Source organism: Panthera onca, chromosome A1 (genome assembly GCF_046562875.1).
Source record: "Panthera onca isolate mPanOnc1 chromosome A1, mPanOnc1 haplotype 2, whole genome shotgun sequence".
Taxonomy (NCBI): Eukaryota; Metazoa; Chordata; class Mammalia; order Carnivora; family Felidae; genus Panthera; species Panthera onca.
This window is the reverse complement of record NC_138339.1, coordinates 82,479,959-82,494,867: the sequence shown is the minus strand read 5'-3', so window position 1 is coordinate 82,494,867 and position 14,909 is coordinate 82,479,959. Positions and strand designations below refer to the sequence as shown.

At 36.5% G+C, this 14,909-nt stretch overlaps 1 protein-coding gene across 27 annotated transcripts in view; it reads right to left on the bottom strand.

The window, feature by feature from the left end:
• MCTP1 (multiple C2 and transmembrane domain containing 1) overlaps positions 1-14,909 on the bottom strand; it is a 534,016-nt gene that overhangs the window by 250,540 nt on the left and 268,567 nt on the right. For 19 of the 27 annotated variants that reach the window (XR_013556012.2, XM_078448001.2, XM_078447963.2 and 16 more), the window contains exon 3: positions 13,248-13,298. The exons of the other annotated variants lie outside the window; for them this stretch is intronic. Coding sequence is in view for 18 of the 19 variants with exons in the window: in XM_078448001.2 (XP_078304127.1) it covers positions 13,248-13,298 (51 nt within the window). In the remaining variant the exon portion in view is untranslated. The remainder of the gene's footprint in view (positions 1-13,247; positions 13,299-14,909) is intronic. 27 annotated transcript variants of the gene reach the window in all.

Sequence of the window (14,909 nt, the reverse complement as noted above, 5' to 3'; positions counted from 1 at the left end):
TCTTTGTCTCCCTCTTTCTTTGGATTCTGTGACTCTGCTCTTGGTAATCCTATGGTGAAAAGAATATTGGCCATAGTCAGTTTTGCTTTTTACAGGCAGTGTACTCTTAACAAAGTCTCTTGTCTATAGTTTTTTAATCCTTAAAATGAGACAACTTCCCAAGTTTCTCTGAAGAAAGTAAACAATAAGATTTCACTTATGTGCCACTGAGAGAGAAGACGCTACTCCACATAAGAGAATTTTTCAAAAACTAAAAATTGTCCCATGAAACAACAAGACCTGTTTTACTAATAGCTTTGAAGGAACTATTTCTGAAATTTTTCCTCTTTGGTCCTTTTTGGGTAAATAATGAATGTAATTTTTTTAAAAAATGGGGCAAGACCACTATCTGGGTGGCTCAGTCAGTGAAGGTCACAATCAGGTCATGATCTCACAGTCAAAGGATCAAGCTTTGTGTTGGCTCCACACTTGTGGTGTGGACCTTGCTTGGAATTTTTCAATTTCAATTTCTGGAATTCCCAAGTGAATGCTGCTAAAAGTCAGAAAATACCTCACAGAGAGATATTTATCACAGAGAGTTCCCCCGGTCGTAAGTATCTCTATAATCCGTAATATATTCTATATATTCTTAATTTGCTCTAGTCCTTTCAATTTAGAGTTGTTATAAACTCAACAACGGTAATATTTCTGTTATTATACATGCCAGTGAATAAAATGTGGTTCTTAAAATATAACAAGTTAAAAGTGATTTGAGGTGTAAGGAGTCTGAGTTCCTGGAATCACTGCATGGAGGGGAGCCATCTGCCAAGAAGCACGTGCCTTGGACAGTTATGTGGATGAGGAATAAACTTCTATGACATTTGAGCCATTAAATATTTTAAAGGTGGATTTATAACAGCAGCTCAGCCTACCTTAACCAAAACAGATTCTTACATCGTGTAAATTCTAGTCATTAAAATTCTACTTGCAACTACAGTTTAGCCTGTACCACCTGATAAATGCTCCTGAACCCTCTGATTCTAATTCTTAAAATATCTCTTGAAATCATCTCCTATTTCATTGCTCAAGTGAGCATTGCCTCACTATTCCTTACCTAGATTATTAAGCACCTTCTGTTTGGTCTCCTTGCCTCCCTTCAAGTCCCTTCCCCAAAGGCTACTACAGTTCTCTGTCATACATAAATTGGGCCACCTCCACCTGATTCATCTTGGACCACATTTTACTCCATCTTCCCCATCCACAAGCAGGTCTGTGGGTAACCCAGGCCCCAGAGCTCAGGCTCGGAGCCAGTTTTCAAAGCTTCTCCTTGTCCAGGGAATTTTATATAAACTGGGTATTTTTTTTATTGTTTTATACTCTTAACCAGGGAGACTTCTGATCTTAATTTGGCTTCCCTGGCAGAATGAACCCCATTATCCATTTCTTTAATTTGTTTTTTAGTAATAGAGCCTCTGTGAGGTTAGCAACACATGTGATGACCTCAATAAGGAATTTCATATCCTCCAAGCAACAGGTGTGGCCATATGACAAGTTCTTGCTGGTAGATGGGAGCAGAAGTGGCAAACACAACTTCTGGATCTTCTGGTGAAAAGTGGAGCAAGTGCTTTGAATCAGAGAAGAAAGCATGAAGTGATGTAGGCAGAGCCTCTTCATCAGCCTGTGATCTCTCCCTTTTGGACTCAATGCGGGAGGAAACATCTTTCCACTATACTTACAGCTTTCTTGTTACCAGAAGCTTGGCTTGCACTCTAAGATAACTTTCTAAATGTTTATTTATTTTTGAGAGCATAGAAGTGGGGGAGGGGCAGAAAGAGAGGGGGACAGAGGATCCAAAGTGGGCTCCGCACTCACAGCAGCAAGCCCAGTGTGGGGCTTGAACTCACAAACCATGAGATCATGACCTGAGCCAAAACCAAGAGTCGGACGCTCAACCAATTTAGGCACCCCTGAGACAACTTTCTAAATAGATTTTGCTTCCAGACGAGTATGATTTTTTATTGGAATGATTTGACTTTATATAGCTAATCAATCTTGTTTGAGTTCCATTCAATCCATTTCATTAAGATCAGGTGGTATGAACTAGTTTCCCCCACAGCCTGGCCATTCCTGGGCACTGAGCCTTCTGACTGACTGCAGTGGAAGATAAAATCCAGTCAAGAAAAGAAAACAGATTGAGATGTAAAGGAGCTAACTTTCATGAATATTTACTATGTACCTGGGGCTTTTCACACAATATTTCATTTAGTTATAACTATAGCCCTGTGAGGTGAGTTAAACTAGTGGATAGAAGGCGTCCAAAAGATGTTTGCTGAAAAAATGAATAAATTAATATTCTTAGTACTTTATAGGTGAGTAAGCTGGTTCAGAGACGTTAGGCTGCTTGACCTGGTTATAGGATCCGTTTGATTCTAGATTCCAAATGTGCTTCACTACACTATGATGCTTACCTACTATAAGCTTTTTAAATCAATAGACATGTTCCACCTAGCTCAAGCTCTTATTTTTGGGCTCAGTCCTCCCATATGGTGCCCCCATTAGAAACTGGATTCTATATTAGGAAGCCACAGATCTCACTGAACTTGGCAATCTTTAACTCTTGAACCATAATCATGACAGTGTAGCAGTTAGACAAGCATGGATGAATATGATTGGGCAGATTTATTTAGTGCCCTTTGCCTCTATCTAATAGGAAATCTCATGAAGGCAAGAACTCTTCTGCATCCCAGAACTTACCATGAAGCAGGTGCTCAACTCATCAATAAATATTTGTTGACTTGTATGAATGACATACATTACCATAAATATACTGGCTTTGCTAAGCTGGGCACTTATTCAGATGCTTAAAACTGGACTTCTCTGCAGAGAACAAAATTGTTCAGTGGTGCTCCACAAAAAAATCTAATTAAAAAGTATAAAATTATACTTTAATGTATTTTGAAGGCTTATTTTCACTCCATCCACAACAGAGGTGGTTTGGTGCCATGTAGGGTATTGGTAAAGAGGTAGACCTCCAAGTTAGAAAGCCTACTCTCTAATGTCAGCTCCAGTACTTACTGACTATGTGAATTGCAAAAAGCCACTTGACTCAGATGAAAATGAAGGTGATATAAAACCTCATGAAGGTCGTTGCGAGGGTTTAATTACTTAATTTGTGTAAAGTACTTACCACAGTTACTGGCACAAACAAAACATTCAATAACAATTAGCAAGTATTCTTACTCTTATTCAGATGCATGGAGACAAAATAATATAATTACATCACAATTTGAAAACTTGAATATAACAAAATTGAAATAAAGAACTAGAAACATATCAAAATGGGTATCAAATCTCTGATTTCCCATGTTGAATAATTCATTTCAGTTGAGATAACAGTTGCAATTTAGCTATTTTCCTTAATCATTTAAGAATACATAAATATACACCAGAAAAGTAATGATTATTTTCCAGGGATTTCTCCTTCCCAGTTGTGTTAGAGACAGTAATTCTAATTAAAAAAAAAAGAAAAAGAAAAAAGAATGAATGAAAGAAAGAAAAAAAGAAAAAAAAATGAAAGAAAAAAAAAGAATGAATGAAAGAAAGAAAAAAAATAGCCTTGAAATAATTATAAACACTGCACGAACAAACATAAGTATAAGGAAGTATCGTAAAATCGGACATTAAAATAACTGGAGCCTACAGAACATATCCTCTAAAAAAAAAAAAAAGGGGGAGTAATTATAACCCTAAGAAGAAAACAAAATCCTCTTCATCAATCAAAACTATAAGTAATAGCACTGTGAATAGTTTTATGACTCTTATTGATTGATTACCATCATTAACTGAACCAATTTCAAATGACTATATTGCAGGATGATTAAAATGCATCACAGAAGCATGATCATGGAATTATCCATTCCTTGGCATATTCACAAATTCAATTTGAGAAAAAAAAGAAAAGTCAATGATTTCCTCTTTGTCTCCCTGCTTCTACTCTTCCTCGCTCCAACTCATTCTCCAAAATCTTATGCCTGGATATTTTTTTGGACACAAGTCTGATGTTTCCCTTGCTTTAAATTCTTCATTGCTTTCTCACTGATTTCAGAATAAAGTTCAAACTTCTTAGCATGTCATACAAATATTTCTCTAATTTCTCCAGACTCCATCTCACTAGACCTCCAATATACAGAACAACTTGTAGCACCTCAAATTCCCATCTTCTCTCTCACACCTGTGTCCCTCCTCATCCCTTTTCCTTTGCCTTGAACTTGACAGTGTCCACCATCCTCTGTCCTATTCTGGTACCAAACGCGAGTCTCCCTGCTATACAGACATCTTTCCCAAGCCGTCCTATGGACACTATTTGGCCCTTCTCTTACTCTCCCGAACATCCTCTGCAACACCACCTGCCATGTTGAGGACTTGTTTACTTGTGATCCCTGGTGTTTGGCACAACTCCTGGGTTATCATATGTGATCAAGAAATGTTGGTTGATGTGACAACACTCACGTAGAAGTGAATAAAGGAATGTCTGTCGCATGTCAAGATAACACAGAAACTAGTAAGGGAACCAGTATGTAGGTTGTATACCCTTTATTTCCTCCCTTCTCTCATTCACTATGATTGTAAGAATCTTATTTGGATTTTATTATCAAATACTGAATCTGAACTATGAGAAGCTTAATATCACAAAAGCATTGTGCTATCACTTGTACAAAAGTAAGCCTTTTGCCATTGCCACTTTCCCAAATTACGGTGATTGATGTTCACTATAATTCGTAAAAAATGGTCAGGCTGTCCTAGGTTTACAACGTGCTTTTCGACAATCTCATTTTAGCAGCAATCTGCTTAGAATGTTTACTTATTTGATAAATTGATTTGGATTTATTCAGAACAATCAACTAGATTCATACCAGGGTAAATAAAGGTGAATGAATATGCTTGTGACATACGTCTTCTATTATGTCAATGTCCAACAAATAGGTGTACTAAACACACAGTAAGCAGTGTGATATTTTCATGCAAAATACTTAGAAGGAAGGTTATTTTTTAAGCTTATTTTTATTAAAAATTTTTTAACGTTTATTTATTTTTTGAGAGACAAAAGAGACAGCGTGAGGGGGGGAGGGGCAGAGAGAGAGGGAGACACAGAATCTGAAGCAGACTCCTGGCTCTGAATTGTCAGCACAAAGCCCGATGTGGGGCTCAAACTCATGAGCTGTGAGATCATGACCTGAGTTGAAGTTGGGCAATTAACTGACTGAGCCACCCAGGCGCTCCAAGTTTATTTTTATTTATTTTGAGACAGAGATAGAAAGCAAGTGGAGGAAGCGTAGAGAGAGATGGAGACAAAATTTCAAGCAGGCCCCATGCTGTCAGTGCAGAGCTGGATGCAGCACTTGAACTCATGAACTGTGAGATCATGACCTGAGCTGATATCAAGAGTTGGGTGCTTATAGCCAAATTATGGAAAGAACCTAAATGTCCATCAACTGATGAATGGATAAAGAAATTGTGGTTTATATACACAATGGACTACTACATGGCAATGAGAAAGAACGAAATATGGCCCTTTGTAGCAACATGGATGGAACTGGAGAGTGTGATGCTAAGTGAAATAAGCCATACAGAGAAAGACAGATACCATATGTTTTCACTTTTATGTGGATCCTGAGAAACTTAACAGAAACCCATGAGGGAGGGGAAGGAAAAAAAAAAAGAGGTTAGAGTGGGAGAGAGCCAAAGCATAAGAGACTATTAAAAACTGAGAACAAACTGAGGGTTGATGGGGGGTGGGAGGGAGGGGAGGGTGGGTGATAGGTATTGAGGAGGGCACCTTTTGGGATGAGCACTGGGTGTTGTATGGAAACAAATTTGACAATAAATTTCATATATTGAAAAGAAAAGAAAAGAAAAGAAAAGAAAAGAAAAGAAAAGAAAAGAAAAGAAAGGGACCTTAGGCCAAAAAAAAAAAAAAAAAAAAAAAAGAGTTGGATGCTTAACCGACTGAGCCACCCAGGCTCCCCAGAAGGAAGGTTATTTTTATGTGTACAGAAGAATTATGGCTGATACTGCTACCTTTCACTGATATCTGTGTTTTACTCTTCTGTACAAGTAAGTAGCTGAACTACATTTTCTACTCTTTTTATTTAGGTGGGGCTATGTGATTAAGAACTAGGCTCTGGCCAAGGGAACGTGAGCTGAAGGTGCAGGCTAATTCCAGCCCAGCCCATTACATCTTCCCATATGCAATCTTTTTTTCCCCCAACACTGAGAACCTAGATTAGGGCAGGACCACAGGATAGAAAGAGTCTGGAGTTTCTGAATGAAACAGAAGCCCTACAACCAGCTACAATAGACTATGAAGTGATAAATTTTTATTTTGTTAAACCACTGAGATTTGGATGTTCCTCTTTTACAGGTCCTACCACTACTTACTTAACTGATACAAAAATTGATTCCAAAAATGGGTGCTGCCATTAAAAAAAAAAAAAGCCCTAAAATATGTGACATTGACTTAGTGGTCAGGTGGTGGCAGCAAGGTAACATTGGAAGGCTGGAAAGTCTTGCTAGGTCATGGTAAACATTTGGTACAACAGTTCCCATGATAACTTGCAAGGCAAACTACCTGCTATTGAATGTAAGCTTGGGGGGCCATGGTTGGAAAGAGTCAGAATGAAGGTATATATTTTCTACAATTTATTGCCTTTAGTAAGTAATCATAAGAAAGAGATGAGTTTAGATGAAAATAGGCTGATTTACAAGTAAAAATGAAATGAAGTATAAAGAGAAGAATTTAAAAATTGTTTTTAGACCCCAAATAATAGAAAACAAGATTGAAAAAACCTTTGAACAACACAATCCCATTAAAATAACCTAAAGGCAAATGTCAGATTAGCCTTCCCACACAGCTGTATGGTACCTGTCATTATATTAACAGGGAGAAGCAAAGAAGTAAGTCATGCTTGAGGAGTGTAAAAAAGAACATTGGTATGGTTGTTGGCACCTGGAAGACTACTAACTTTTTGAGACTATTAAGTTTTAAGCTGGTTGACATACTTGATCTTGCACCAGCACAAAGCAAGATATGAAAGCTTTGCAATATCCAAGGAGGGCGGTCTACTTCACACACATTTCATATATGGCTATAGAGGATAAAGAACTTCTCAGATGGTGGAGACAGTGGTTACAGAGAGCAATATACAAGAGGATTCTCCCCAAATAGTGAAGTTCTACTCAAGGAACTTTCCAACCCTCCAACTAAGTGGCCTTCATAAAGCCTGTCCCTGTGGATTTCAGAATTGCTATGGGCAAGAAACTGCTATGTGTCTCCCATGCTCTTATTTTTGGTCATTATCTGTCGGATATGTATGAAGGGGTAGGCAGATTTATATTTCAAAGGGCTATAAAGACACACATTTGCAGTCAAATGCTCTACCACTCAGCTATACCCTCAGGAAACATACTGGGACCTGATAAAGGATTTCCTTCTATTCAGAGATCCTAGACTTGGAGTTGGATAAAGTGATTATATGGGACTCTGGGCTGTTTCCAGAAACAAGCAGAAAAGATAAAGCTTGTTTTTCAGAGAACTGCTCTTCCCTAATCAGCTATTGTGTCTTTTCAGATCCCACTAACAAATCCACTAGCTGTCTCTGCAGAAGCCTGGACTCAAGGTCAAGTGATATGATTCCGGCCTATGAATAAACAAGACCCTGCATTCCTTTCCTGAGATAAGGAGGCTAAGACTTCTTCCAGTTTATACCAACTCTCAGAGCATGCCAGTAGCCCCTTCCCCTTGTCCTAAGATAACTTCTAGACATCAGTAGCTGAATTTTGACTCATTCTGATGTTAAGTCTCTACCCTAAAGTGAACATGGAATATGTGTTACCTATATGTTTGCTCAATGCCCATGCTCCATCTTTCCTTATAAATAGTCATAAGTTTCCCTGTCCTTTTCATCACTATGTATATAATCTCTACCCCTATGATTGTAAAAATCTTGTTCTCTCCCATGTTAGGAAGGAAGGAGTATTTGAGGCTTGCCCTCCTGTCTCTTCCTTTGGCTACCTCTGGAATAAACACTTTTCTTGCTCCTACCTGAAGTCTCAGTGATTGGCTTTGCTGCACATTAGGCAGATGAACTTGGGTTTGGTTACAAAGAGAGTTAGTAACACTAGATGGGAAAAAAGGTCCAGTGCCTTAATAACTGTGTAGTATTGAGACACCACTCTCCATCACTGACCCCTATTAGCTTATAAGAGTAAGATATAAGATTCTATTATGTTAAGTCACTGATATATGGGGTTTATCTGTTTAGAGCTATTTACATTAACAAATAAAAAAATTAAGCCAAATCATACTATGGTTACATTGTTTGCTAAAATAAATTTTTCATGCATGATTTAAGGCCCTTAAATAAAGGACTTCATTGATATTTAGTTTTTAAAAATACTTTTAAAATCTAATTTGCAAAATATCTCATCAAGTGATTGACAGTTTATTCAAGAAATGATTCTTCACAGAGTTAATACTAAAAATAGAATTCTAAGGACTTACACTGGTTATATTCTACTTTATCATTTTATTAGAATTTAGTGACATTTAAATTTTAAGTTTATTTACTTATTTTGAGAGAGAGAGAGAAAGAGAGGCAGAGAGAGAGAATCCCAAGCAGCCCCACCCAATGCCCCAATGTGGGGCTCAAACTCACTATGAGATCATGACCTGAGCCAAAATCAAGAGTCAGACATTTAACTGACTGAGCCTCCCGAGAGCCCCAGTGACATTTAAAATGGTATTCACAGATATATTTTAGATAGATCATTTTTATTCTTTTATCTGTCTCACCTATTTTAATTAATAACAATGACAAAATAAAAAAGTCCTATTATGCATATTGTTTGTCTTGCCATTCAGCAGTTGTTTTTCCTTCAAAACTGAGTGATGATAAAATAGTCTTATAGAAACATAAAGTCTTAGAATTGGAAGGGACCTTGTCCAGTCTTTCCCTGAATGCAAGAATCCTAGCTACAAATGTGACTGATGACAGATGGTCATGCAGACGGGATGTAGACGTAGCTAGAATACTTTCAACTCAGCACTTCAGAATTAAATCTAGTATTTGTTGAACACATATACTGTGTGATGTAGTATTTTATTTTGGATAAATTATAAAATGTATGTTATAAAACTATTCTGCTTCCTCTGAATCTTTAGAGCTATAATAGCTAGTCTCTATTTCACAGATAGCCCTTCCAAGCATATATACAGTTCTGAATATATTTAGTCATTGGCACAATTATATCTCTGAGGTCATTAAAGATGCAATCAGCAAACTTTATCAATTATTTTTCAATGACAGAATTTTTAAAGGATATGCTTCCACAAGTAAACAATAAAAAGGAAGGATTTTTTCTTTTTACAGTACATGTTTAAAAGGAATGACTACAGGGGTGCCTGGGTGAATCAGTTGGTTGAATGTCTGAGTCTTGATTTCAGCTCAGGTCATGATCCCAGGGTCCTGAGATTGAGCCCCAGATTGGGCTCAGCACTGAGCAGGAAGCATGCTTAAGATTCTCTCTCTTTCCCTTTGCTCCTCTCCCCCACTCATTATGCTCTCTCTCTGAAAAAATAAAAATAAAGGGGCTCCTGGGTGGCTCAGTGGGAAAAGCATCTGACTTTGGCTCAGGTCATGATATCACAATTGGTGAGTTCAAGCCTCAGGTCAGGTTCTGTGCTGATAGCTCAGAGCCTGGACCCTGCTTCAGATTCTGTCTCCTTCCCTCTCTGCCTTTCCCCCACTCATGCTCTGTCTCTCTGTCTCTCAAAAATAAATCAACATTAAAAAAAATTAAAAAATTAAAAAATGAAAGGAATTATTAGTTACCTACATGTCCCTGGATTATCAATTAAAGCTTTTCTTCAATTACCATATTATTTGATAAGTCAATGATTATAGAAGTTTTATAAGCAAGTAAAAAAGATAAGCAAAGTGAAGTGTTAACACCTACAATGTAACTAAAATACTTGAGGAACAATGAAAAAACCTTCACCCCTTAGTTTAAAAACAGTTAATAAGGGTTTAATGTGACAAGTGACTTCAAAACTTGCAATTATCCTGCTAAGGCATGTCGTCACCAACTGAGAAAAAGATGGCAGATACAGGGGTGTAGTAGGTGTTGTGAATCCTTGCTCCTATCCTCAACACCATATTCCATTCAATTCTCTGTCAGGGTGTGGAAAAGTCCATTGTCTGGGTTGGCAAGTTTAACAAAAACTGTAGAACCAACCCAAGCACTATATTTCCCCATGATCCACTCTTTCTTGCCTTCTGCCTTTCTGCCAAGCTTGCTATTTTTTCCATTTCCATTAATATTCTGTTACTTTTTAAAGGAAGACAGGACTTTTTCTTAATAAAAGATTTGTGCTACTTTGCAGAGTGAATGAATTCTCCAGTTGGTATACTTTTCCTTTTCTGAAACACATTCATGCATTCAACAATATTTACCGGATGTCTATTATGTACTAGGCATTGGGGATTTAGCAAAACATAAAATTAAGTCCCTACTCCTAAGGAGCTTTCGTTCTAGGGGAGGTAAACTGCCAATAAAGTGGAGGATAATATGTTACATGGTGATAGGTGCATGAAACAACATAAAGCCCTTGGTAAAGGGATGGTGGTCAGAGGGGCCTACTATTTTAGATAGGATATGGACAGAAAGCCTGCCCTGTAAGGAAACAATTGAAAAGGGACCTGAAGCAACGAGGAAGCATTTCAGGCAAAGGAAGCAGCAAATGCAGAGGCCCTGAAGAATTCTAGTGTGGGTGGGATGACTAGAAAGTGAATGGGAGGAGATGAAATCAGAACTTGTTGAAACAACAGATCACATGGGACCGTACAGACCCTTGGTAAGGACCTGGGTTTTTCAAGTGAGTTAAAACAGAAGAGCAAATGAATAAATAGACTAAAATGGTGTAAGATTGCTTTGTCTGATGTCAAAAGATCAGTCTTTATTAGAGAATACACCAACACCTGAAAAATAGGATGTCCTCAAAGGGCCAATTATAACAGGGCAACTATATTGTTTTCTTAAATTACTCCAAGTAATTTTTAAATTTAAGACTAGCTGGGCCGAAATATTTCGACAAAGGCAACCTAAAGGTTAATAATGCATGTAAAATGAATGTGAATTTTTGTACTTCTCATCTTTGTGTCTACACTATATCCTTTAAAATTTAGATTTCTGAACTATATATAACATAGTATAATCGAATATAAATTATATTCAGAATCTGCTATGACTCCTGTTGATGTCAGTAATATAATAACATCAAATGAGATTTGGCAACCAATATTCATCATTACACTATCATACTTAAAATAATGAGAATTCATTAAATACTAATGGTTTGCTCAGCACATAATGAGACCATTATTATTGGAAGCTACTGGGGTAGGCAGAATTCTAAAATGTACCCTCGAGATTTCTCATCTCAATCCCGGACTGTGAATATTGTATCTCATATACGTGACCATGTAGCTTATATGACAAAAGGGATTTTGCAGATGTAATTAGGTCTACTAATCAGTTGACTTTTGAGTTCATCAAAAGGGAGATTGGTAGGGTAGACCCATTCTGATCTAATTTCCTTTAAAAGCACAGTGTTTTCTCTACTTGGTAGCAGATAAATTCATTCCCCTTTTGAAAAACCATAGAGGGAGAAGTAACTCTAAGCCAATATAACAATTCTGCCATTCTCAAAGTGTGGCTTCTGACTTTTGGTTCAGGACAGCCACTCTACTCCCCCTGCCCAGTTTTACTGGGATAAAATTGTGTAAGTTTTCAGATGTACAACATTATTTGGTGTGTGTATACATTGTGAAATAATTATCATAGTAAGATTAGTTAACATGTTCTATCACCTCACATAGTTAACTTGTGTGTGTGTGTGTGTGTGTGTGTGTGTGTGTGTGTGGTGAATATATTTAAGATCTATTCTCAGTAAATTTCAAGCATACAATACAATATTACTAACTATAGTCATCATGCTGAACATAGATTCCCAGAAATTATTCATCTTATAACTAGAAGTTTATTCCCTTTGACCACCATCACCCATTTCCCCCATCTCAAGACAACCATTAAACTACTCTGTATTTCTGACATTAGTTTTTTCAGTTCCACATAGAAGTGAGATCACAGAGTATTCACGACAGCCACTCTTGTTCTCTTCATCTCCCAACTGGAAAGAAGGTGGGAGAGGGTTAGAAAACAGCTGTGTATTTGCCTTAGGTGTACGACCCAGACGCTGCATTACCCAAAGTAGCACTTCTGCTTACACCTCATTGGCCAGAAAGTAGAACTAAGCTGCAAGGGAGGCTAGAAAATTCCAGTTGTTGCTATGAATCCTTTTGCGCACAGAAAACATAGAAGTTCTATGATGAAAGATGGGGGTGGGGGAATGGATGTCGGTGGACAACTGGAAGTCTCTACTATAATCCCATAGATGAGCTCAGAACTGCATTGTGAGTACTGAGTTATTCAAATTGTGACGAATTTTTTTCCCATGGAATTGTGTTAGGTAGATAGCTGTTGCATCAAAACTGTCCCCAATTAATCCTAAATCTATTTTCTAGACTCTCCACCTAGACCAAAAAAAGAAAAAAAAAAAAGAATAATTCCCCTTTTATGTAATAGTCTTCCAAATATTTGAATCAGATTTTCAACATCCCCCATAAGTTTCTAGGCTCAGTACTCTCTAGTCCCTCTCCTACTTTTCCCTATTTAACATTCCTAACTATCTTAAATGTTCTGGAATCATTTTCACTTGTCAAGGAATTTTTTAAAACATGGCCTTCCGCAAAGAACATAGCCCTCAGTGAAAGGCTTTTGGCTAGGAATGTGAGTTGGCAAAGAGGCCAAGGGAGTATTTAAGGTAAAGAACTAAATCAGGTTGTGTTTGCAGGAACAAATGAACATGGTATGCTCTTAAGAAATCTATGAAAATCACACATGCTAGAGTGGAAAAATTTTTGGAGAGGGGGTAATTAACAAGAGATACAATTATTCAATAGTGCATATGGCATCCATAAATGTAGAGTCTTCAAGGCCAGATTACAGAATTATGACATAATCATATTAATATAAAGGGAGCAATGGAGGTAGTACATTGAAATCTACAGTCTAAACTATAAATACCTGCTTTTAAATGTGGATGTCAAAAAAGTAAAACAATGGATATGCATAGCTGTAGAAAGTATCACCTTTTAAAGTTGATAGTTGGCTTTTCTTTAATTTCTTCATAAGGTTATAGCCTTAAAGACAAAGAAATTTTCATAATATATAAAATCGTACTTTAAAAACAAACACATCTTGTATTTAATATAAAAATAAATTGCCTAAAACATATTATATAAGAATAAACATGATATTTATGAATATTAAATATAAAATATTTTTAATATTAAACACTGTCCTCACACTGACATTTTCTTTAATCAAGAAGAGAGCACTTGCTAATAAACTTTATAATAGAGATGATTAAGTCATATATCGATATTCTCTTACATCTTACTTAATATAAGTTCTGATGTAAACAATACCCATGGCATTTTAAGTATTCTACAAAAATTTATGTTACTGTGTGATAAAACTAATTAAAATCTCTCAGGGAGATCATTATTCTCTGCTTATAAATCTCCACATCCTCCCAGTATCAGGGAGCAAATGCTCAAGAAAAGATTATGACTGTGGTAAATTTACAAAAGCCATCATTTTCAGAGCTGGTGAGAATGTGTGCTACCAGGCACCAGAAAAGTGAATGAGTGGTGGGAAAGAAAAATAAGACTACAATAAGATACTACCTCTCTCTATATATATATTAAAAAACAAAAACAAAAAACAAAACAAAACAAAAACCCAAAACAGAAAATAACAAGTGTTGGTGAGAATGTATACAAATTACAATTAGAACCCTTGTGTAATGTTGGAGGAAATGAAAAATGGTACAGTCACTGGGAAAAAGAGTGAGGCAATTCCTCAAAACATTAAAAATGGATCTAGCAATCTCATTTATGGTTACATATCCAAAGGAAATAAAATCACTATTTCAAACTGATAGCTGCACACCGTGGTCATGACAGCATTATTCATAGTAGCCAAGATGTGAAAACAGCCTAAGGTCTGTTATTAGATGAATGGACAAAGAAAATGTGGCATATACATACAGTGGAATATTACTGACGCTTAAAAAAGAAGGTAACTGTACCATTTGTGACCTAATGGATAGGTCTAGAAGTTTAATGTATGGACCATTAAGCTAAGTGAAATTAGCTAGACACAGAAAGACAAATACTGCTGATCTCACATATGTGAAATCTAAGAAAGTCAAAATTACAGTAACAGAGAGTAGAATGCTGATTAGCAGGTGCTGGGGGCAGTGAGGCAAATGGGGAGATGCTGGTCAAAGGGTATATACAAACTATCTATTACAAGGTGAGGAAGTTCTGGAAATCTAATGTATGTCATGATGACTACAATATATGAATATATTATACTATAAATAATACATAATAATACCTTAATAATGAGGTATTGTACACTTGAAATTTGCTGAGAAACTAGGTCTCGATTATTCTTACCAAAAAAAAAAAAAAAAGAAAGGTAAATATGTACGGTGGTGGATATACTAATTAACTTGATTGGGAAAATCATTTTATAATGTATGATATGCAAAACATTACATTGTACACCTTAAACATACAAATTTTTATCAATTACACTTTAGTGAAGCTGGAAAAAATTTATTTTATGGAAAACAAACAAATCATAGTGATCTTAAGAGGCTAATCCAATAAACTAATCTGATCAAACAAAGAAAAATTAGGGGGGAAAAGTACATGAGTGGTAAATGTAACCAAGTACCC